General features: G+C 35.2%; 1 protein-coding gene across 1 annotated transcript in view; it reads left to right on the plus strand.

The window, feature by feature from the left end:
• STXBP3 (syntaxin binding protein 3) overlaps positions 1 to 24,707 on the plus strand; it is a 53,277-nt gene that overhangs the window by 13,356 nt on the left and 15,214 nt on the right. Inside the window, exons 4-11 of the mRNA XM_077765556.1 lie at positions 2,992 to 3,068; positions 5,459 to 5,537; positions 6,840 to 6,940; positions 10,862 to 11,016; positions 14,525 to 14,615; positions 17,587 to 17,711; positions 20,107 to 20,202; positions 20,337 to 20,394. Coding sequence (XP_077621682.1) covers positions 2,992 to 3,068; positions 5,459 to 5,537; positions 6,840 to 6,940; positions 10,862 to 11,016; positions 14,525 to 14,615; positions 17,587 to 17,711; positions 20,107 to 20,202; positions 20,337 to 20,394 — 782 coding nt within the window. The remainder of the gene's footprint in view (positions 1 to 2,991; positions 3,069 to 5,458; positions 5,538 to 6,839; positions 6,941 to 10,861; positions 11,017 to 14,524; positions 14,616 to 17,586; positions 17,712 to 20,106; positions 20,203 to 20,336; positions 20,395 to 24,707) is intronic.

Below are 24,707 nucleotides of genomic sequence, written 5' to 3' on the forward strand. Positions count from 1 at the left end.
GGATTGTCTAAAAATTTTTATAATAATTATTTTCATATTTATATATAAATTCTTTACTATATAATATTTTATTAGTGATTATATATATGCAGCTTGTCTTTATGGTCTTTATGGCCTTCTCAGTGGAAAAAACTCTCAAGCAGAAATCAGAAGATTAAAGCCTTAATTTTTCTACTACTGGACAAATGTAGTATTGATTAAGCCATGAAGTTTTTTTAGTTTCCAAAGGTCATTCTAATTAGCAACTAAAATGAGAACTATTTTTTAAGTCTTTTTTTTAATGTTTGTTTATTTTTGAGAGAGAAAGAGACAGAGTCAAGTGGGGGATGGGCAGAGAGGGAGACAGACAGACTGAACCAGAAGCAGGCTCCAGGCTCTGAGCTGTCAGCACAGAGCCTGACACGGGGTGCAAACTCATGAACCACGACATCATGACCTGAGCCAAAGTTGGACACTTAACCAACTGAGCCACCCAGGTGCCCCTAGAACCATTTGATAATATGTATGAAAATATAATGAAGCTATAGAACCATTTTGCACTGTAAGGAGGCTTTATTTAATTTTTTTAAACCATTGTTTCTTACTGTGTGTTCGACGTTGATAGATAGTCTTCAAGGAAAAAATTCTAATGCCTAGCAAATTTGGGATATAGCATTAGACAAATCTAAGCAGCTTTCTTTCTTTTTTTTTTTGTTTCAATGTTTATTTATTTTTTAGAGAGAGACAGAGTAGGGGAGGAGCAGAAAGAGAGGGAGACAGAATCCAAAGCAGGCTTGACTCTGAGCTGTCAGCACAGAGCCCAATGTGGGGCTTGAACTCATAGACCGTGAGATCATGACCTGAGCTGAATTTGGATACTCAACTGACTGAGCCATCCAGGTGCCCCTAAACAGGTTTCTTTAGAACTTTCCAGAGTTGTATTTTTTTCTTAATGTTTATTTATTTTGAGAGAGAGAAAGAGAGCATGAATGGGAGAGGGGCAGAGAGAAAGGGAGAGCAAGCATCCCAAACAGGCTCCACACTAATCAGCACAGAGCTCACCTTGGGGCTAGGACCCAAGAACAGTGAGATCATGTCCTGAGCTGAAATCAAGAGTCGGACACTCAACCAACTGAGCCACCCAGATGCCCCTGATTTCTTTAATTTCTGAATCTTGAGTTTTACATCCTTACATTGTAAGGTTTTAGATATTAATATTTAACAGCCACTCAGGCATCCCTTAAAAACCTTTTTGTTAAATCACTTATTAGATACTCATTTTTCAGGGAATTGAAGAAGCGGTACTTTCTGCTATTAATAACAAGACATTTCAGATTATTTTCAAAGTCTGTGTTCTAAAAAAATCATACCCACAGTAGTTTCACATTTTAACATGTACATTACTGACCAAACATTGTATGTATAGCATAAGATGACTGTAAGGCACTTGACTTTGAGTATTAAGCAGTAAGAGTAAGTTTACTTAGATTTAACCTTAGTCTTTTAAAGGTGAAATGACCATAGTTGGGAATGGAGATGAAAATACAATTAAATATTTCCTTAGAAACTTTATTTGATATCCTAATAGAAGCTGTGATAAACTTTTACTTTACTAATACAAATGTAGGAATGAGAAGGTGAATCATCATATTTATCAGAGAAGTTAAACAGTAACCTACCTTGCCTATCAGATTAATCTTTTTAATTCTTTCCAGGGCTTTTGCCAGCATTAGTCTTGAAAGGTGGTTCTCTTGATTTGTAGAATGATACTTAATTTTTTAAAATATAGCTTTAGTAGTTAATTTGACAGTTTAGAGTTTACTAGTTTTTTTGTGTTGTTTGCTTTTCTTTTCTTTTTTTTTTAAAGTTTATTTTTTGAGAGGGAGAGACAGGGCAAGTGCAGGCAGTGGGGGGGGGGGGGGGGGAGAAGAGGGGGGGAGAAAGCATTTGAATTCCTGCCAAGTGAGAGGAGAAAGTGCCAGGTGGGAACAACCTTGACAAAATAAGGAGAACAGAAAGTACTCAAAGCAAATTAGTAAGAGGAATGGATAGGGCTCTTAAGGTAGCCACTCTCACATGTCTTTGTAGAGATTTTCACTGGTCCCAGGCAAAAAGAGAAAAAGGACAATGTAGCAAGTATTTCTTTTTAAATGCATTCCATTTAAAGGNGCTGCACACTGTCAGCACAGAGCCCCATGCAGGGCTTGATCTCACGAAAATGTGAGATCACCACCTGAGCAGAAACTAAGAGTCCAACACTTACTGAGCCACCCAGGCGCCCCTAGAGTTTACTGGTTTTAAATTCACTTTGTTTCATGTTAGTTAATTTCATAAACTTCTTAATTTCAATAATAAAAATACAATTGTAAATTATGGTGATGTTTAATTGTTAAAAATACTTTAAAATTATTGCATAGTTTTAAAAGAAAAAGAGTTAATTGGCAGTTTATTTAAAGAATATTATAGCAGTTAAAACCTTGAGTTCTAGAGTCAAACAGATTGGAGCCGGAATCCTACGGGTTCTACTTTCTAGCTTTCAAGTTACCTAACTTCTTTAATTCTCAATTTCCTAATTTGTAAAATATTTATTTTATTGGTTTGTTATATAATACTTATTAGAAGGTTTAACGGATAAATTATGTTAAGTGCTTAACCTGATATCTGGTATTATATTTGCTATCTCATTAGAATATTTTTAAAAAGATATATGAATTTTAATTTTTAATGCATTTCCTTGCTTTATGGCATGTTGATTGCTTATACTGGTAGACCTAACTATGAAATAGCTGCTTCATCCTTTTTTCTCATGATGAGCACTTAGCCCAGAATTTAGGTTTAGGGAAGATACATTTTGGGGATTTTTTAAATTTATCAAAGGGGAACAAAGAAAATGTTAAACCCCAAGATACGTTAATGTGTTTCCCTATTATAAATAAGAAGTAAAGCTTATTGTAAAACTATTTCAAGTGTATAAATAGTTGGTTATGTAAAATGGACTTGTTTTTTTATTAGTTGTGGAGAATATTTATAAGAATCGAGAACCCGTCAGACAAATGAAAGCTCTTTATTTTATCTCTCCAACACCAAAGGTGAGTGTTTTGAATCTTTAAAAAGTATCTTCCTCATTCATCGACATCATTTTCTCATAGGCAATTGAAAGTAATACACCACCCTTTATTAGAAAAATAGTGCCATAAACTAGTTTGCTTAGGAAAGTTCTTCTCTGTTAGAAAATTATTTCATTTGCGCTCTTCTTAATGAGAATATATAAATGAAAGAATTCTCTCATCATATCTGAAAGTAAAATTTAATTGTATTAAAATGATGGAGTTTGAGTGATTTACTCATGCTGTTCCTCTGCAACCATATTTTTTGGGAAGATAGAAATATACAATAAAAGAGATGGTCATAGATTAATTCTTTATCTTAAGTTACTTCCCTGTAGCATACATGTATGTATATACACATGTATGCATGCATATATATGTAAATAATCTTTTATGTCAAAGGAATTAGTTTATAATCTGTGATTGAATGCATATTAAAGCCAAAATTTTAGAGCCAAGTAAATATCAGATTCCTTTATTCTAATTTTTTTTAATGTTAATTTATTTTTGAGAGACAGAGACAGTGTGTGGGTGGGAAGATGCAGAAAGAGAGGGAGACACAGAATCCAATGTAGGCTCCAGGCTCTGAGTGGTCAGCACAGAGCCCAATGTGGGACTGGATTGTGCCACCCAGGCACCACGTCAGATTCCTTTATTCTGTTCATTATCTGAGAATGGATTTTCTAATACAGTCTTTGGCTTATTCCCACCCAGAACGTTAAGTTGGCAAATGCAGTTTCATTTCTTCTGATTCCTGCAGACAGCAGGAAACAAAAATCAGATATTCACTATTTAGTCTCTAGATGCTGGCTGCTGGTGGGTTTTAATGACATTTTATATCTTAATGCTAATTCTTACCATTAATAGATTAATAGTAGGAAAGACTGTCCATTAAAAATGAGATTTCTGGGAAATTTTAATGATTTAGGTAAATGTTTATTTTTAATGTTATGTGACAGAAGCAGGATACAAAATTGTGTATTCAGTAAAGGAGCAAAGGGCTCAGAGAAAATGGTATCTGAATGTGATTCCTTTTTCTACTATAAACAACTCTAGTTTCTCTTTTTGTCCTGAGTCAATTACCTGTTGGGCCCCCCAGTCCTGGGGGTACCAGTGAGGGCTTGGGCTGTTGGACACTAGTGGAGAAGCCTAGTGAGAGACTTCCTTCCTTAGTAGCTGGGTAGGCATCTGGAAACCAGGGTCAGAGTATTCCCAGCCAGGGGCCATAAAATGACAGATTTCAGAAGAGTTTGGCTGTAAGAGATCTCTGAACCCCAGGGGAAAGGTCAGTTGGTGAAAAAGAAAGCCCTTATGGTTTGTCTGCTTACATACTTAGAGCCCGCAGGAAGAGAAATCTTTTTGCCTTCCCCTCTTGTAGAACTGCCTGTATTTAGGATTTTTCTAGCAACAAACCTATACCTTCAGTGAGTTAACAAAGGAATTCATCAACACATCTAACTGGGCCAAGCTGCCAGAAAGAGGAAGTTCAGTAAGAATGAAGAAAATACAAAATATAGCTTCTTGGAGAGAAGGATGAATTGAACAGAAAAATGATACATGTAGGAAGAGTCTAGTATATCATATAAAAAATTTCCTGAAGCTCAAAAGTGTGTGATTTTTCAGTTTATTGGCAAAAGAGGATAATCGCTATTGAAATTTAAGTTAATAGCTTAGTTAAAATGGAATATCTTAAAGCAAAAAAAAAAACAACAGTCATGAAAATCATGGGGGAAAGATAAGAGACTTGCTGGACTGATTGGATTGATCTGTGAGGCCTAAAAGAAATAGTTCTAGGAGTTCTAGGAGAAAAAGGAACAGATGGCGGAGAGATCGTTAAATTTTGTGTTCTTCATTTTTGCTTCCAGATCATTGTATCTTTAAAACTACCAGCACTGAGGCGTGCAAGCACTACCAGACTTTATTACTTGCCATTCCTCCTTCTTGCATTATCCCTTGACAATTTTACTCCTAGCTCACTGTCACTCTCTTCAGCACTTTCCCAGTTATAATCACAATGCTTTCATTACTCAGGTATATAACATTTCCAGTATGTTTATTGGCTTCTCAGTTCCTTGATTTGTTACCTTCTCATGATCTCTGTGGCTTCAGCTTCCCAGTCACTGGATTGCTCCTGGATCTTCTCATTGTTGAAACTGTACTCTGTTTATACATACTACCTTACTGCTTCTTAGGTTTTTAGCTATTACTGGCTAGATAAGATAGCATTGTAAAAAATCAGTTTATAAAGTACACTTTGAGATAGTCAAGGTTTTGTTTTATTATCAAAAAAGAGTATTCTTAGTTATTTCAAAAGCTAGCACGTTTAAATTAGCATTTGGTTAAATGTGTATTAACATCTAACCTTTTTTAAGTCTGTAGACTGTTTTTTACGTGATTTTGCAAGTAAATCCGAGAACAAATACAAAGCAGCATATATATACTTCACGGACTGTAAGTAGCTTTGTAAAAGTATTGCTTTTTTGTTTAAAATCCTATTAATTGTAAAATATTTCTTACAATACTATTACAATATTAAGACTTTCTATTTATTGCTTGTTTAATTAGATTAGAAAAAATCTAAAAATATAAGATCATATCTGTCCTAATTCATATTAAAGTAATAGAAAATTAAATTCTGACTAGTCATTTTTGCTGGTGTACAATGGTAGGGGGTTGGTAGTGAGAGCCATACCCCAAATTTTATGCTGATGGCAGGAGGAATTCTTTTTTAAGTCTAAGTTTTAATTGGGGATTTGATTATATAGTAAAAAATAAGACCCGTTGGGAGGGTACTGGAGAAATTGCCATCTGTTTGACAAATATTAATGGAGAGAATCTGTCACATTTCTCTTACCATGCCCTATGTTCAAACAGAAAGCACCTAAACAAAAGCATCACAGAGAAGTCCAGACACACACACAATTCTGCTTTATGTTATATCTTACATAATTATCTTGCAAAATAAAAATGCCATTCATTAAGTATAGTCTTGGTCAATGCTATTAGAAATTCATAATTTTAAGCAGTAGATTGTTTTTCCTGTAAGTTATTTATCTCATAGTAGTAGTTTGCATTTTAAATACGTCATGCCATAAGTATTTGTCTTTTAAAGAACCGTATTATACAGAAATTCATGTTTATAGAATTTATAAAATTTAACGAATGTGAAGCCTCTTTGAGGCTAAAGAACATCATGTTAAAAGACACTAGGACCCAATGGTTGATGTTCCAACCTAAATTTAATAGAGATATAAACAGGTAAAGGGAGGGTGGGGAGAAAAGGCTCTGTATTAGTCTCAGGATTTCCTGTCATTAGAGAAGTTCTTGAAATACAAGGAAAAACTAACAATTTGTGTGGGATGGTTGCACTTAGTGCCACATTTAGAAAAGTAGTATAAATTCCTAAGAAATTCTGAAAGTCCTATGAAAGTTTATTAAGTCATGAGTTTGGACATGATTTTCCTTCCTAACTATTTTAGTTTGCTGTATAAGCAGCTCTCTAAGGAAATAATAAGTTATGGTGCCTATAATGGAGAAAATGGAATTTCTATTACAAGCCCTCTTGGCTAGAATACATTTTTTCTGCTAAGTGAAGAAAAACATTTAAATATTATCTCTGTCCTCATAGTAAATTGCTTTGTGAAAATCATTAATTATATGTAAAAAATATTCTTGGATGTTAAAATGATTTATTCAAAAGAATAACAATTTAGATGGAGTTATATGCCTTGATTGTTTTTTTCCCCCTTTCAGTTTGCCCTGATAGTCTCTTTAACAAAATTAAGGTTTCTTGCTCCAAATCAATAAGAAGATGTAAAGAAATAAATATTTCCTTCATTCCACTTGAATCTCAGGTACTTCCTTTTTTTATTTTAATTTTAGTTCATAGTGTATTTTAAAATTTGGTTTTATGAGCTTGCTTGTGAATAACGTATATCTTAAAGATATGTTATATGTTATGTATTTGGTGAATTTTGAATGATCCACGAATAAACATATCATGATGAAGGAAAGGAGAGGAGAATAAATTGGAATAGAACATTATGAAAGTGGAGCTTAAATTTCACAGCTGCCACTAAGTCCTGTGTATGTCAAGTTTTACAGAACTATTAGATTATGAAATCAAAAGATTTGAGCACAGTCTATGTTAGATGACTCAAAAGAAACATTTTCAGCTTCTGTAACCATTTGTGATATTAAAACAAATGTTCTTCAATAAATTTTTCCTGTAACAGTATATGGATTGCTTTAATTTATAAAATAAAAGTATTTTAAAAATATATTTTGACTTTGGAATAGTTATGATCCTTCAATTAATCATAATAATGGTGATAGGAAACACCTACATAGTATTCTCCATGTGCCACTTTCCTAAGTGTTTTCCATAAATATATTCATGTAATCCTCATAATAGCCCTATGAATGGATAGTAATTCTGTCTTCATTTTAAAGGTGGTGAAATCAAAGAAGTTAAGTAACTTGCCCCAAATCACACAGCTGGTGCATTGCTCAGCTTTGCTGTGCTCTGTTCTCTGTGTTTGGATTCTAGCATTTCCTAGAATTGTAATAGTTCACTGTGGTTTGGAATTAGAAGGTCAGTATTTTAAGAGAAAGAAAGGTCCTAGATAAAGGAATTTTTTTTCTTTTCTTTTTAAATGTTTGTTTATTTTTGAGAGAGGGAGTGCAGGTGAGGGGTAGAGAGAGAGGGATACAGAGGATCCGAAGCGGGACTCACCCACCCTCAAACTCACAAACCATGAGGTCATGACCTGAGCTGAAGTGGACGCTTAACTGACTGAGCCACACAGGCGCCCCAAGGGATTTTTCTTTTAAGCTTATTGCTATTTTGGGCAAAGAAAGATTATAATCCAAATTGTAAAATTTTAAGATATCTGTTTAACATTGCACTGTTGCCAAAGGTTACCTTTAGGCCTTTTCCTTTTAATGTGATACGGAATTTTAATACAGGGTGAGATGGGCTTTCTAAATGATGTGGGGTATAAACAGTAGTGTGATAAATATTATAAATGGATCCAGAGCATCTGCCGTACAGATGGTAAATATAGTTTTAGCCTGAAAATTCATCAAAATTCTGCAGTTACTATATTTGAAGGAGAGATTTGTGTAGCTATCTGACCAATTTGATTGGTGATGGAAATAACTTGTTTTTGTCTATATAGAGAAATCTCATGAGAATCTTCTTACTGTGTCTTTTCAAAATGTGATTATTTAAGGTTCTGTCTGCTTTGTTTTTCCCCAAAGAAGTTTTTGCTTTTATTTCCTTGATAAGCATCTTAAGAGCATTTACTTAGTAAATGTAACTGTTACAGAGAAATTACAGTGAAAATGTTTTGAACTTTGTAAGTGAAGATATAAAGGAAATACTACCAAGTGCTTTGAGCTAAGAGCAAAGGCCCGTATGAACATTTATCAAGATCTTGTACAGTGGATACTATCGGCTAGGTACAAAGTCAGATGGGATAGTGCTTCAGAGAAGATAAGTTGGACAGACATTCAACACATTTAGAGGTTGCATGAAGAAGAAGGAGATTGATTCAATCCTGAATTTTTGAGTCAAAGAGATTAAAGAAACCTCTTGCTTTACTTCTTAGAGGATTTAAGATAATTAGTGCTATCACACTAATTAACTACACACTAATGGTGTAGTTAGTGGGGAGGGTGCTAGATGTAGAAATAGAGCTAAGCCAGCTATAGATTAGCAAAAAAAAAAAAAAGTAGATGAAAGTGGCGGGGGTGGGAGGAATCTTTACTTAAGGGGCTGATTGTGGGTCATAAAATTGAAGAAAATATTTGGTAATGGTCTGAAGGAACATGTAATGGTAGTAATGGAAAGTGGAGAGGAGGAGGAGAAGGGACATAGAAGAATGGAAGAAATATAAGTATAGAATTCTCTTTGGCTCATTGGAGTATTAGATAGCTTAGGTTAATTTTAAACTATTGTAACAATTCCCTAAATCTCAGTGCATTACTGTAGCCAAGTTTATTTCTCATATTTTTGTCCATTATGGTTTGCCTGGGGCTTTGCTCTAGATTCTCTTCATTCTGGGTATGAGGCTGAAGGAATAGCCCTTGTCTGGGACATAGCAGAAGGAAAAGAGAAATTTCGGAGCCACATAGTGGCTTTTAAAGCTTTTGTGGGGAGTAGCACATGTCACTTCTACTTATGTTCCAGTGCCCATAGCCAAGGCTGACTTTAATGAGTGGGAAGTATATTCTTATAGGGAGAGAGGCCCTTAGGGAGGGACAGTAAGTATTTTTGAACAGGTAATATTATCTACTGTAGTGTAATAGTGTACTAAGAGAAGTGCTTGTTGGCAGTTAATTTAACAGCCAAGACTTTGAGCAACACAGACATAAGTGGATTAGCTATGGCTAAATCTGAATCCATATTCAGCCTGGTGCTGTTGGTTTTGTGTTATGTTCAGAGAAATGAATGGATATAAAATGAAAGGAAACTTTTCACAAGGGAGTTTATTCATAATGCAGGAGTTTAGCATGTAATGTTTATTACATACTTATACTCAATGCATTATCCTAGGCTAAGAGGGATTGTTACCATTGTCTTAAAAAAATAAAAATAAAAATTAGTTTAGTGAAGAACTCTCAACCCCAGTAAAAGAGCTTCTTCTTTTGTTTTCATTTTTAAAGTTTGCTTGTTTGTTTGTTTGTTTAGAGTATGCGAGCATGAGTGGGGGTGGGGCAGAGAGAGGGAGAAAGAAAATCCCGAGTAGGCTCTCTGCACCATCACCACAGAGCCCAGTGTGGGGCTTGGTGTCACACTATCTGTGAGATTGTCACCTGAGCTGAAACCAAGAGATGCTTAACCTACTGAGCCACCCAGGTGCCTCACTTTTGTTCTCTTCAAATAATAATAGTAAATCTCTAATCCGGTTCTTTTTTTTTTTTTTTAATGTTATGTATTTATTTTTGAGAGAGAGAGAGACCAAGAACAAACAAGTGCGTGCACACACACAAGCAGGGGAGGGGCAAAAAGAAAGAATCCCAAGCAGACTCCGAACCATCAGCACAGAGCCTGAAACTGGGTTCGAACCCGTGAATAGAGAGAGCCTGACCTGAGCCTAGATCAAGAGTCCGTTGCTTAACTGACTGCACCACCCATGCACTTCTCTAATCCAGTTCTTTGCACATAAGTAAACAGTTTTGTTAGTTGAATAAATGTGTCTTTGAGGTTTCAGTGTATCTATGATTAGACCAGTTACTGTGTCTGGCACAATACTGTATCTTTTTGGGAAATATATCTCTATTTTAAGGACATGAAGAATATAAGCTAAAGAATTGAAGATACATACCAACTGTGGAAGATTTCTAGATTATTCTCTAATGGATTAACATTTTTAATGTGTGTCAAATATATAGACCAGTTTTGACTTTGTTTTATTTCTTTGTGCCAGGTATTAGATTTTTATTTTAGTTTGACTACCTTGGATTCCTTCATCTGTTGCACAGGTAGTGGGAAACAAATAATACAGTATGAAACAAGAATTGAAGGAGAGAGGTAGGCTAAGCAGGAAAGGAGAGTGAAGAAAGAAAGAAAGATGAAATCAAGATGACAGAAAATGAGATTTGATTAAGGTAAAGACACAGTGGTCTCAGGAAACAGTATGGTTAAGCAAGTAATTTTTTTAATGTCCCAAATAATAGCCACATTTTTCTTGATTTTTTTTTTTTTTTTTTTTTTTAACCATGACACCAGTTGACACAGTATGACCTTTTTTGTTTTGGGCCTAACTTAGGTTTATACTCTTGATGTACCGGATGCATTCTATTACTGTTACAGTCCAGACCCTAGTAATGCAAATGGAAAAGATTCTGTTATGGAAGCGATGGCTGCGCAGATAGTTACAGTATGTGCTACCCTGGATGAAAACCCTGGAGTAAGATATAAAAGGTAAGACCCTCAGTACTGTCTGTATATGTTATGCTTTCTGTTTGATCTCCAGTATAGAGGGAAGTAATGTCTCTGTGTATTGGTTTTCAGAGTTTACTTTGCAAATTCCATATAAAGTTATGCTGTTCAAATAGGAGATTTAAAGTTGAAAGTTGAAATTTCCAAACAACTAATAGACTCTGTTACTAAATTTCAGAGCTTAAATTTGATATAATTTGCAAGCACTTTTTAAAAAATGTTTATTTATTTATTTTGAGAGAGAGCATGTGAGCAGGGAGGAGGAGCAGAAAGGGAAGAGAGAGAATCCCCCCAGGCAGGTTACACACTGTCAGCGCAGAGCCGGATGCAGGACTCAAACTCATGAACCATGAGATCATGACCTGAGCTGAGATCAAGAGTTGGACGATTAACCAACTGAGCTAAACCGGTGCTCTTAAATATATATATTTTTAATGTTTATTTATTTTGAGAGAGAGTGCTTGGATGAGCTGGGGAGGGCAGAGAGAGAGGGAGAGAATTCCAAGCAGGCTCCCTCCTGTCAGTGCAGAGCCCAGTGCAGGGCTCACTCAAACTTAAGGAGACTAGAGATCATGACCGTTGCTGAAATCAAGAGCCAGACTCTCAACTGACTGAACCAGCCCGGTGCCCCCTAATGGCCATTCTAAATAGATTTTATTGTTTGTTTTGTTTAGAGCTAAAGTTTGACTTTAATACTATGTACCTTTATTTATTTGCTTCTTTTTTAAGAATAAGATTTACTGGGGCACCTGGGTGGCTCAGTTGAGCATCCGACTTAGCTCAGGTCATGATCTCACAGCTTGTGAGTTTGAGCCCCACATCAGGCTCTATTGACAGCTCCAAGCCTGGAGCTTGCTTCAGATTCTGTGTCTCCCTCTCTCTCTGCCCCTCCCATGCTCACACTCTGTCTCTCTGTTTCTCAAAAATGAATAAACATTAAAAGATTAAAAAAATAAAAGATTTACTGTGGGATGCCTGGGTGGCTCAGTCAGTTAAGCTTCCAACTTTGGCTCAGGTCGTGATCTCACAGTTCACGGGTTTGAGCCCCACTTTGGGCTCTTATGCTCCAGGCTTGCTTTCTGAAAAGTGCATAAAGTATATGTATATGGCTTGATAAATCATTCCGAAGTGAACATACCCCTTAAACCCTACCAAGGTCAAGAAATAGAACATAAACAGCATCTCAGAGGTTCTGCTCATGATTCCTCTTGATCACCACCCTCTTTCTTCTCCGTGAAGGTCACTACTATACTGACTTCTGACATGTATTTTAGTTCTGCCTTGATGTTGAACTTGGTAAAAATGGAATCTTCTGTTTTTTGTTTCTGCATTCTCTGTTCAACATTATGAGAGTCATCCATGTTGTTGTATGTAACCAGACAGCTTGGATTTTAGTCTCTGCTAATTACTCAGTTGGTTGTATATCTGACTTCAGCTGTATGACCCTTCTGCCCTCAGTTTCCATATCTATGAAATAGGAATGATAATAGTACCCACCATATTAAGTTGTTGTTAGAACTCTGTCAAGCATTCAGAACAGTGCATGACATTAGTAAAATGGTAGTAGTAAATATACTATGGTACTACTGCAAGTATTATCACTCATTTCTTTTTTAAAAGTTTCTTTAATTTAAACATTTGCATTTGTCAAGTTTGTTGGCTGAACTGTTTAATTTCAAATTCATGTATTTTATATTTAAGTAACATTAAAATCCTACTTGTAGGGACGCCTGGGTGGCTCATTCGGTTAAGTGTCCGACTTTGGCTAAGGTCATGATCTCATGGTTCGTGGGTTCGAGCCCCGCATCGGGGTCTGTGCTGACAGCTAGCTCAGAGCCTGGAACCTGTCTTTGGATTCTGTGACTCCCTCGCTCTCTGACCCTCCCCTGCTCACACTGTCTCTATCTCTCTCTCAAAAATAAATAAAACATTAAAAAATTTTTAAAAAATCCTACTTGTAGTTTCTCAAAGCATTCCTTTATGTCTTGTGGACTGTTAAAAATAAAATTATTTCCTTTTGAAAATATTTTAAAGCTAAACATGTAATAAATCATTCTTTATAGTTGCTGCTTTATGTTTAAGGTATAAAATCTAAAGAGTCTTTAACGTTTGAAGCCCTCAGAATGAGACCTTCCATTTTTGAGATTGGTGTGCTAATTGAAGAGACTTTTACAGCATTTTTTCCTGTAGACTGAGAAGTTATGCTAATGCCACTGGTCATGAAGTCATAATTTAGACTATGATTTTGTCATTTTAGAAGACCGTAATATACAAAATTTTATGCAAAAGGTTATATTGGAAAGCTGATTAAATGTTAGAGAGCACATTGAGAAATCTCACACTGCTAGGAGGAAGGATAATTGGTCAACTCATTGGAGAGTAATAGGCTAATATCTAGAAAAGTAAAGATGTTCTTCATTGACTCAGCAATTGCATTTAAAAACATTTTTTTAAATGTTTTATTTATTTCTAGGAGAGAGAGAGACAGCATGAGCAGGGGAGGGTCAGAGAGAGAGGGAATCACAGACTCTGAAAGAGGCTCCAGGCTCTGAGCTGGCAGTCAGCACAGAGCCCGACGCGGGGCTCGAACCCACGAACCGTGAGATCATGACCCAAGCGAAAGTCAGACGCTTAACTGACTAAGCCACCCAGGCGCCCCAGCAATTGCATTTTTAGATGTAGAAAAGCCTACATGGAGATACAGTTAAAAAGATATTTGTTACAGTTTATGATAAAATTGAGAATGATTTAAACGTCCATCTTTAAGGGGCACCTGGGTGGCTCAGTTGGTTGTATATCTGACTTCAGCTTAGGTCATGATCCCATAGTCTGTGAGTTTGAGCCCTGCGTTGAGCTTTATGCTGACAGCTCAGAGCCTGGGGCCAGCTTCAGATTCCATGTCTCCCTCTCCCTCTGCTCCTCTCCCATTCATGCTCTGTCTCTGAAAAATGAATAAGCCTCAAAAAAAAATTAGAAAGTCCGTCTTTAAGGAGATGAATACATAGAATCCAGTATAATCATATGATGGAAAACTGTGTAGAACTAAAGTGAATAAATTTGATATGTATATGTCAACATAGATCTCAAACATATATAACATATACTGTTAAACATATAGAAAGCAATATATATATATATATTTATAACAGCATTGATAGGAAGAATACACACCAAATTCATGTTAGTGGTTGCTATTGAAAGTGGAGAGAGGTAGAGGACAAGATTAGGAATGGGGAGGGAAATACAGGGAACTGTAGTTTTGTTTATAATATATTATTTTCTTTAAGAAAATCTGAAGTGCATATGAGGTTTACATTTGTAAAATCCAGACAAATTGGTATAATATTATATTTGATATATTTTTAATTGAAGTTTTCTGTGTTTATAAAATCTTTTAATTATTGCGTGGTTTAATTTTAGAATTCAGCTTTATGATATTGCAACATGTGTTTTGAAAGGATAATTGTTTGAACATTTTTTCCACTTACAGTAAACCTCTAGATAACGCCAGTAAGCTTGCGCAGCTTGTTGAAAAAAAACTTGAAAACTACTACAAGATTGATGAAAAGAGCCTAATAAAGGTAATATATAAAAGGCAAATAGTGATTATGAACAGTCTATCTTATTTCTTCATAAATCAAAAGTATTATTGTTCATTTTCCAGTGTTGATTTGGGAATCATTAACATAGATCCCCAGTATTGTAAGAATAATTAATATAGATGGTAGTGGGAACCTTAATAATAGTGTGGTTTATTGGGAGACATGGGTTTTGAAGTAAGCACTGTGTCCAAGTCCTGGCTCTGCCATTTTTAATTCATAGATATGTCAGTTTGGGTAAATAATGTAACTTCCCTGTGCCTAAGTTTTCTTAAACTATAAAATGGGGATAATAAGAATACCTATTTTATAAAGTAGAGGGTTAAATGAGTTATAACTTTTAAAATTCTTACAATGGTACTTGCTGCTGAGTAAACATTTAATAAATATAGTTACTCTTATTGCCATCTCTGTGACTTTGTACAAATTATTTACTCTGAGTTGTATTTTCATATATAAAATGTATGTGATAAATGTATAGCTTGCTTGGTTGGCATGAAGATTAGGTGAATTAACGTGTTCAGCACATATAGGAGTTTAACAAATGGCAACTGTTACTATCTTATGAAGACAGTATAAAGTAATCAGAGACTAAGGTTGAGTCCTGGAGAATACCAGCATTTAGGCTATGGTTGGAAAATGAAGAGTCTGAGGAAACTGAAAGAGGTGAGACCAGGGGGCTCAGAAGCTATATTAAATGAGCAGAAGAAACTGTTGATAGCTTAGAAGAGGAGATGGGCAAGGGAAACCACTGCTACAGTGTTGTTTAATAAGTGAAATGAAATAAATAATACATAGAATGTAGTGGGTTTAATCTTCTAACTGGAGGCTTGGAAAGCATCCCAGAGGAGGAGGCTCTTGAACTTATAAAAATTAATACAACATGGGGCACCTGGGTGGCTCAGTCAGTTGAGTGTCGGGCTTCAGCTCAGGTCATGATCTAGTGGTTCATGGGTTCAAGCCCCGTGTTGGGCTCTGTGCTGACAGCTGGCTCAGAGCCTGGAGCCTGTTTCAGATTCTGTATCTCCCTCTCTCTCTGACCCTCCCCTGCTTGCGCTGTCTCTCTTTCTCTCAGAAATAAATAAAAAACATTAAAAAAATTTTTAGAAAATGAGTACAACATGATGGAAGAAGGAGTTTGTTGCTTGGATAACAGGATTCTTTGACAGAGGCATAGTGAAAAAGGGAAATTTACAAATACCTGCACAGGAATAGGAGGGTGTAAGCTTAGATATAATGTTAGTTTACACCTTTAAGAGTTACTATAGGTCTGGTGAAAGCTGTGCTAGTGGAGTTTTGAAAACAGTGATTCAGTGTGTAGCATAGTAATAGTCAATGTATATTGAATGAGGGAAGAGATACGTGATGGGTATGTTAGTAAATATCCTTTTGTCCTTTATGATTTCTATGGGGAAAAAAAGGCAAGATCCACCAAAAAAAAAAAACAACCCACACAAAACTTGTCCTTTCCATTCTTCTGCCTGGGAAATTATACATCCTTCAAATGCTTGATATTTTTTCTTCATTTGAGGACATGATGAAGTGTCATCATCTTTTTGAAGCGTTTCCTGACTCTTCAGGTCAAATGATAGTTCCTCCCACATATTGTCATAACCCCAAGCCCTGATACAACACTTGTATCACACCATCTCTTTCATATTTGTATTTTTGAGGACTTGTAACTTAAATGTATTGAAGGCTTATTAAATGCCAGGCACTAAGTGTTTTATGGTGTTATTACATTAAATTTTTTTAAAGTTTATTAATTTTTGAGAGAGAGGCAGAGAGCTGTGGGGAGGGAGGAGGACAGAGGATCCAAAGCACAGAGCCCGTTGCAGGACTCAAATGTACGAACCCTGAGATCATGACCTGAGCACTGAGCCACCCAGGCGCCCCTACATTAAATTTTTACAATAATCTTATACAGCAGAGGTTCTGGTTATATTTTGTTATACAAATGAGAATACTGAGATACTAAAACAATTTGCCCAAAGTCATTTAGTAAGAAAATGGTCAAGACTGGACATATAGATACCTAGATCTATATGATTCCAGAGCCTGTGTTCTTAACTGCTGTATCATACTGTCTCAAGGTTTAAATGAGTAAAGGTTTAAATAAAAAAATTTTAAAGGTCTTAGTAATTTACCTATATTTGATATATGTAAATAAATAGGAAATATTTGTCTAATGAGTTGTAGTTATTTCTCACTGCTTTAAATAACAATCCAAATAATTTATTATTTTCTAAAATGAAGTATATGAAAGATACTAGTATTAACAATAATTTTCCCAGCATTGTTATTCACTGTTTAATAATTACGGCTGTTTGTGAATTAATGATAACAAGGCCTTCATTTTGATTTGCCATATTAGCTGGTATCAGTATAATCCTTTTAAATAACATAATTTGAAGAATTATTTGAAGAACACAGGCATGGAATGAAAACTGACATGGGTTTGAATCTCCATTATGCCACTTACTAGCTATGTAATTTAGTAAAGTTACTGAATTTTATGCTTTAATGCCCTAATCATATAGAGATCTAATATCTGCCTTACAGGGTTGCTCTAAGAAATAATGTATATATTTTTTGCTTCGCACATGTGTAATACAAGGAGCCTAGTAGTGACTGCTGTTCATATTTTATATCAGTTTTAGTGTTTATGGAGCTGAATTACTAAGAAAATGGATTTAGTGCAAGGCAGATGTTACTTTTTTAAAACAAATTTTCACAATATTGTAATATTGAGTATAGCCCCTTAATCTAAGTTTTTAGTTTTGTAGTCTTGTTTTTTCCCATATTGTGCCACTCCAATTTTTCTGTTTTAATAGAACTTCACATTCTTGAGAATGAGACAGAAGTTAGGAAAAGTCTGCTTTTGTTTTCTGAGATTAACAAAGTATTCACACAAATTGAAGTTTCTGAAGATAATTTTATCTTGTTATTCCAGGGTAAAACTCATTCCCAGCTCATAATAATTGATCGTGGCTTTGATCCTGTGTCCACTGTCCTGCATGAACTGACCTTTCAGGCAATGGCATATGATCTACTGCCAATTGAGAATGATACATACAAGCAAGTATATCTTGAAGGGCATATAAAGGGCATATACAAAGAACATACAGGATATGAGCATTTAATGATTCGTGTAGGCACCAGAAATCTAAAGCCCCTGTAACTTTGTTATTCAGAAACTTTATTATTCTCTTATCCCTGTAATCATAATGTATTAAAAAATACCTTCACCTTGTAAGTTAATGGGTAATTTGACTGCTTTGAAGCTTTTACGGTGTAGTTGCTTCATTAACACTGTCTACAACAAAGCTACATTTAAACAGGTGGAATTTGGACTTCTTGCTTATGTTAAGAGTAGATACCAGGCCTACTACTTTATTTATTGAGGTGGAAACCATATTCAAACTTTTTAGGCTATAATTATTCTGAATCACACACCCAGAGGTATCTGTGTGTATGTCTTGTCAATAAAATATCTTTAAGAAGATTAGAAGGCTGGAAAACTGAATAGGATAGCTCTTGAGAATGGACATAGTCTTACTGATTTGGTGCCTATTGACTTAACTCTGATATAAGCATATATACTTTAAAAGTAAGGTCAAATAGCTAAATGAAAAGTGAAATAATTTTTCTATTAGGGAACAATTTTACTGTATTTTTGTGAGTCATTATGAGTGTATATATATGTACATACAGCCATATATATTATGTGTTATTTGATATCATAACCTCTAAGTCCAAATTGGCATTTTTCAGCTAAGATTTACTACTTGAGCATAGTAGTAAAAATGAGAATTAGTTTTCTGAAATTTTGTTTAAATTCAATAATTGTAATAAATTAAAAAGATCTTTTTTCTATTGTAAGTATTTATGTATTTTCTATTGTACGCTTATTTGCATTCTGGTCAAATCCTGGCTTCTGAATTTCTCTCCTGTAATTTATATTACATCTGATGACGTAGAGAAATCAATATAGCTTATTTTTCTAATATAAAGGTAGTTTCAAATAGTTTATTGAGAATTTTCAGAAGAGAGTAATACTGTTTGCCTCTGTTGTCCTGTTAGGTCTGTAAACCTGCACTGCTCCAGAGATTAGAAAGGAGTGAAACTAATAGACGGTGAAGGACTTGGCTCCAGACATTTCAGGCAGTTCTAACCTAGTATTTAAAATATTTAAAAATTAAGAAAGTTTTAATTTTTTTAAGCGTAAGGGAGAGACCTATTTAAAAAAAAAAAAGCCATTGTTACTCCTTTTCATGAGTCAGTTGTTACATTACAGTTGTTAACGGAGACAGTACGAAGCAGGAAATTTATATTTTTTTATATTGGTAATTTCTTTAAATGTACTCTTAAAATGAAGTTGTCATCATCTTTTAGTATTGTCAGGGTTGCTGTCTTAATCTTTATAAATCACAGGTTAAAGGTATTATGAAAGTACAGAGTGACGTTTTAAATGGCAGATAGGCTGTTCTGTCCTTAATGTGTCTTCTGATTAAGCACAGTCATTCTACCTTTGGGTATCTGCAATTAAGACTACCTAGGTAAATGGCTTTATAGGTGGGACCTGTAATTTTTGAAGCTATGGAAGTAGGATTATATTCATACAGTAAAAATCTACATTTATTATCTGGAATCTAGAGCTGGGAAAGTTCAAAGCTGTCCTTCCTAATCTTGGCTCAGGAAATCGACAGTTCCAAGGATGATTGAATCTCCCTAGGTCTACAGAAGGAGGCTATCTGCATTAAAAAAGAAGGGAGATCTTCTATTTGGGGAGGCAGTCCAGAAGCCCATTTTGAGTAATTTCATGAGCCCCTTGAATTGCTGCTCGCCTCTGTAGGACTCATTAAGGGAATCAAAGATTTTTATGACTGTGTTAGTTTTTCTCTCATTTCCTTTCTCATTCTTCATTGGAGATGTGACTATAGGATTAGGGAAGAATATAGAAACAGATGATACATGTTTATGAATTTGTATACTTGGATGCATGTTTGTGAAAATGTGAACTCTGAAACACCTTCAGTATTTAATAGGCTACATTGGGGGTGACATTTAACAGGTGTTTAATAGTTGTACTGATGGTTATTAACACATAAATAGTATTTTAAGCAATTAGAACACATTGTTAATATAAATTCAGTCTTGTTCTTAGAGTCGATTGTAGAATGTTGAATATTTCATAAAATACCATTTTGCTGAGCTAAAACTCTATAATATAACTGAGTCTAACATTTGAAGGCAGAAACGTCTTGGTAGACATAGCACTTTGATTTTGAATGTAAGGATACCAATATGCCTTAGTTTTGAGTAGATATTCATTATCCTCCTAAAATAACGGATTGAATATATGTGTTGTTCAGTTTCTTGACCTATGTCTTAGAACTGTTGTTTGTAAAAATGTTTCTTCCACTTTAGGTGGGAGATAATTCTAAAGCTTTATATTTTTGTCTGCTTGTAGATACAAAACAGATGGGAAAGAAAAGGAGGCTGTCCTTGAAGAAGATGATGACCTCTGGGTCAGAATTCGACATCGGCATATTGCAGTTGTATTAGAGTATGTGAAACCATTTTAATTCTTATTCCATATTTTTTAGGTACTAAGTATCTGAAAATACATTTTGTAATCTTAAAGTATTTCTGTAAAGAGTTAGACCTTAGAAATCTAAATAATTTTCTCAAATTTAACAGGGAAATTCCCAAACTAATGAAGGAAATTTCATCAACAAAGAAAGCAACAGAAGGAAAGGTAAGAGTTTTACTTAACATTCAAACTAATGACGGTGAATTTTAAAGTTTGTTTAAAATTTTTATTTTAACTATTTAATTTTCCATTTTGGGAAATTTCTAACATACACTGAAGTACAGAAAATGAACTCGCATGTACCCATTACCTAGTCTCAATAGTTAGCAACGTTTTATCTGTCGCTTCATTTGAGTTTATTTATTTATTTATCTTTTTGAATTTTTTTTTTGAATTTTTTTTTTTTTTTCTAGGAGAGAGAGAGAGACAGCGTGAGCAGGGGAGGGTCAGAGAGAGAGGGAGTCACAGACTGAAACAGGCTCCAGGCTCTGAACTGGCAGTCAGCACAGAGCCCGATGCAGGGCTCGAACCCACGAACCGCGAGACCATGACCTGAGCAAAAGTCGGACGCTTAACCGACTAAGCCACCCAGGTGCCCCACATTTGAGTTTATTTTTAAAAGGCCATTGGGGTGCCTGGGTGGCTCAGTCAGTTGAATGTCCAATTTTGGCCCAGGTCATGATCTCTCAGTCTGTGGGTTCAGGCCCCGTGTCAGGTTCTGTGCTGATAGCTCAGAGGCTGGAGCCTGCTTTGGATTCTGTTTCTCCCTCTCTCTGCCCCTCTCCTGCTCAACACTCTTGTCTCTCTTCTTCTCTCTTTCAAAACTAAATAAAAAATATTTTAAAAAATAAAAATAAAAAGCCATTTAGGTCAACTTCATCAATGCATTCTTGTTAGATTTTTTAATATTGAGGTGTGATTTACCCAAGTGCACAAATCTTAAGTGTATATTGATCAACTTTTTACATATATATATATATTTGGAACCACCATCTGAAAATAGAGAGCATTTCCATTATTCCAAAAGATTACACAATATTATCATCTGTGAATAAAGAAAATTTAGCCTGGCCCTTTCCAGTCTTTATACATTTAAAATAGTTTACTTATTTATTTTGAGACAGAGAGAGGACACGTGTACATACACAAGTGGGGAAGTGTCAGGGACAGAGAGAATCTCAAGCAGGCTCCCTGTTGTCAGCACAGAGCTTGATGCGAGGTTTGAACCCACAAAACCGTGAGATCATGACCTGAGCCAAAAACAAGAGCCAGAACTTCAACTAACTGAGCCATCCATTTGCCCCAACAATGTTTGTCTTCTAATTGGAATGTTTAGTCCATAAATATTTCATGTAATATTGATATAGTTGAGTTTATGTCTACCATCTTGTTTGTTTTTCTTTGTTTTATCCTTTTGTCTTTTTCTTTTCTGTCACCTTTACATATTGTCTTTTTTTAAAAAATATTCCATTTTATCTCTAATATAAATTTGTTTTATTTTTTAGTATCCTTCTTATAGTCATTATGTTGGGTATTACTAAATGTATCCTTACATTATTCACAGTTTACCTTAAAGTATACTTTTGCCATGTCCTGAATAATTCAAGAGCCTCATAAAAGTTTAGCTACATTTACCCCCTTCCTCTTTTGTGCTATTGTTGTCATGTATTTTACTTTAACATGTGCTTATAAACTTAAGATGTTATTATTTAAATTCTCAGTAGACTTATATTGCCCTTGTATTTATGAGATCTATTGTTAGTTATAAGTAGTCAGTTTTTCAAGGGCTAGATGAATTCTCTCAACTTTTATTTTATCTGAGGATATCTTCGTTTTGCAAGCTTTTCAGCTAACCTTTGCTATGTTTAAAATTCAAGGTTAGCAGTTTTCCTTTCAGCAATGTGAAGATTGCAAAACATAACCTTCTGGCTACCATATTTTATGTTAAAGAAATCAGCTGTCATGTTATCTTCCTAAAGATAAAGTGGCTTTTTAAAGAATTTCCCTTTATCTTTGATTTTTAACAAGCCATCATATTTCTTACTGTACTGTGTATATTGTATATAATGTGTAAAATATGTATCTTCCTTGGTTTGTTGGGCTTCCTAAATCACTGAGTAATAACTTTCATCATATTTGTAAAAATTGTTGGTCATTATTTCCTCATGTTTTTCCTAATCTTTCTCTGCTCCTTCTAGGACTCCATTCACTTAAGTTTTAAATTTTTTTAAATGTTTTATTTATTTCTGAGAGAGAGAGACAGCGTGAGCAGGGGAGGGTCAGAGAGAGAGAAGACACAGAATCTGAAGCAGGCTCCAGGCTCTGAGCTGTCAGCACTGAGCCTGACGCGGGGCGCAAACCCACCAACTGTAAGATCATGACCTGAGCCAAAGTCGGATGCTTAACTGACTGAGCCACCCAGGCGCCCCCATTCACTTGTGTTTTAGAGGATTTTTTTTAAACCACATTCTACATCTTTTACATTCTGTTCTTTTTTCCCCCATATTTTCCTATTTTAATTGAATATTTTCTGTTAACTTTACTTTGAGTCTCCTATTTCTGTCTGTTTTCTGTCCAGTCTGCTGTTAAACCCATTGTACGTATTATTATTTTTTTTAATGTTTTTTATTTATTTCTGAGAGAGAGAGAAACAACGTGAGCAGGGGAAGGTCAGAGAGAGAGGAAGACACAGAATCTGAAGCAGGCTCCAGGTTCCGAGCTAGCTGTCAGCACAGAGCCCGATGCAGGGCTCAAACCCACGAACCGTGAGATCATGGCCTGAGCTGAAATCAGACGCTTTACCGACTGAGCCACCCAGGCGCCCCTGTATTATTTTTAAATTGATTCGTAAAGTTTTCCCCCTACAGTATAAAATTCTCTTAGTTTCAACAAATTCATACAATCATATAACCACAGTCAAGTTATAGAATAGTTTCACCACCTCCCCAAATTCCCTTGTGCCTCTTTGTCGACAACCTCTCTATACAACTCTTATCTCCTGGCAACCACTAATTTGTTTTCTGTGTCTATAGTTTTGCCTTTTCTAGAATGTCATCTAAATGGGATAATACAGTATGACTTTTCTCACTTACCATAATGCACTTGGCATTCATGTTGGATGTAATAGTGGTTTTACCACTTTAATGTTCAGTAGTGTTCCATGGTGTTTATCTTTATCTATTCCCAAGTTGCTGAACATTGAAATTTTTTTCAAGTTGTTGGCAATTATGAATAAAGCCACTATAAAGCCACTATAAAACATTCAGGTTTTGTGTAAAAAGATGTTTTCATTCCCTTGGGTAAATAATTAAGAGTGAGGGTGCCTGGGTGGCTCAGTCAGCTGAGCTTCCGGCCTCGGCTCAGGTCATGATCTCACAGTTCGTGGGTTCGGGCCTTGTATTGGTCTCTGCTGACAGCTAGCTCAGAGCCTGGAGCCTGCTTCAGATTCTGTGTGTCTCTCTCTGACCCTCCCCTGCTCATGCTGTCTCTCTCTCTCTCTCAGAAATAAATAAAACATTAAAAAAAATTTTTTTTTATTAAAAAAAAATTAAGAGTGAGATTGCTAGGTCATATATAAATGTATGTGAATGTTTGTTTAACTTCATAAGAAAATTCCAAACTACTATGGCNTTTATAAATATTTATATTTATTTATAGCAGTTTATTTATTTATATATTTATATTTTATAGCAGTTTATTTATTTATATATTTATATTATATATTATAATTTTTAATATAATTTATTGTCAAATGGGTTTTCATACAGCACCCAGTGCTCAACCCAACAGTGCCTTCCTTCATACCCATCACCCACTTTCTCCTCTCCCCCAACCCCCATCAACCCTCAGTTTTCTTTATTTAAGAGTTTCTTATGGTTTGCTTCCCTCTCTCCCTGTAAGTTTTTTCCGCCTTCCGCTTCCCCTTCCCCATGGTCTTCTGTTAAGTTTCTCCTGTTCCACATATGAGTGAAAACATATGTATCTGTCTTTCTCTGACTGCCTTATTTCACTTAGCATAATACCCTCCAGTTCTTTCTACGTTGCTGCAAATGGCCAGATTTCATTCTTTCTCATTGCCCAGTAGTATTCCATTGTATCTGTAAACCACATCTTCGTTATCCATTCATCGGTTGATGGAGATTTAAGCTCTTTCCATAATTTGACTATTGTTTAAAGTGCTGCTATGAACATTGAGGTACATGTGCCCCTAGGCATCAGCACTCCTGTATCCCTTGGGTAAATTCCTAGCAGTGCTATTGCTGGGTCATAGGGTAGTTCTACTTATAATTTATGTTTTTGATTTATAATATTGCATTTAATTCTGAGACACCCATTGAATTCTTAAAATCTAACTTTCTATTGAAAAACTGTATCTTTTCATTCATTTAGTTCATCATTTCCTTTGTTTTCTTTAACATAAATATGTTATTTTTTAATTTCTTGTCTGCTAACTCCCAACATTTGGATCGTCCTGGGTC

The sequence above is a fragment of the Crocuta crocuta genome, unplaced genomic scaffold (assembly GCF_008692635.1).
Source record: "Crocuta crocuta isolate KB4526 unplaced genomic scaffold, BGI_CrCroc_1.0 scaffold274, whole genome shotgun sequence".
Taxonomy (NCBI): Eukaryota; Metazoa; Chordata; class Mammalia; order Carnivora; family Hyaenidae; genus Crocuta; species Crocuta crocuta.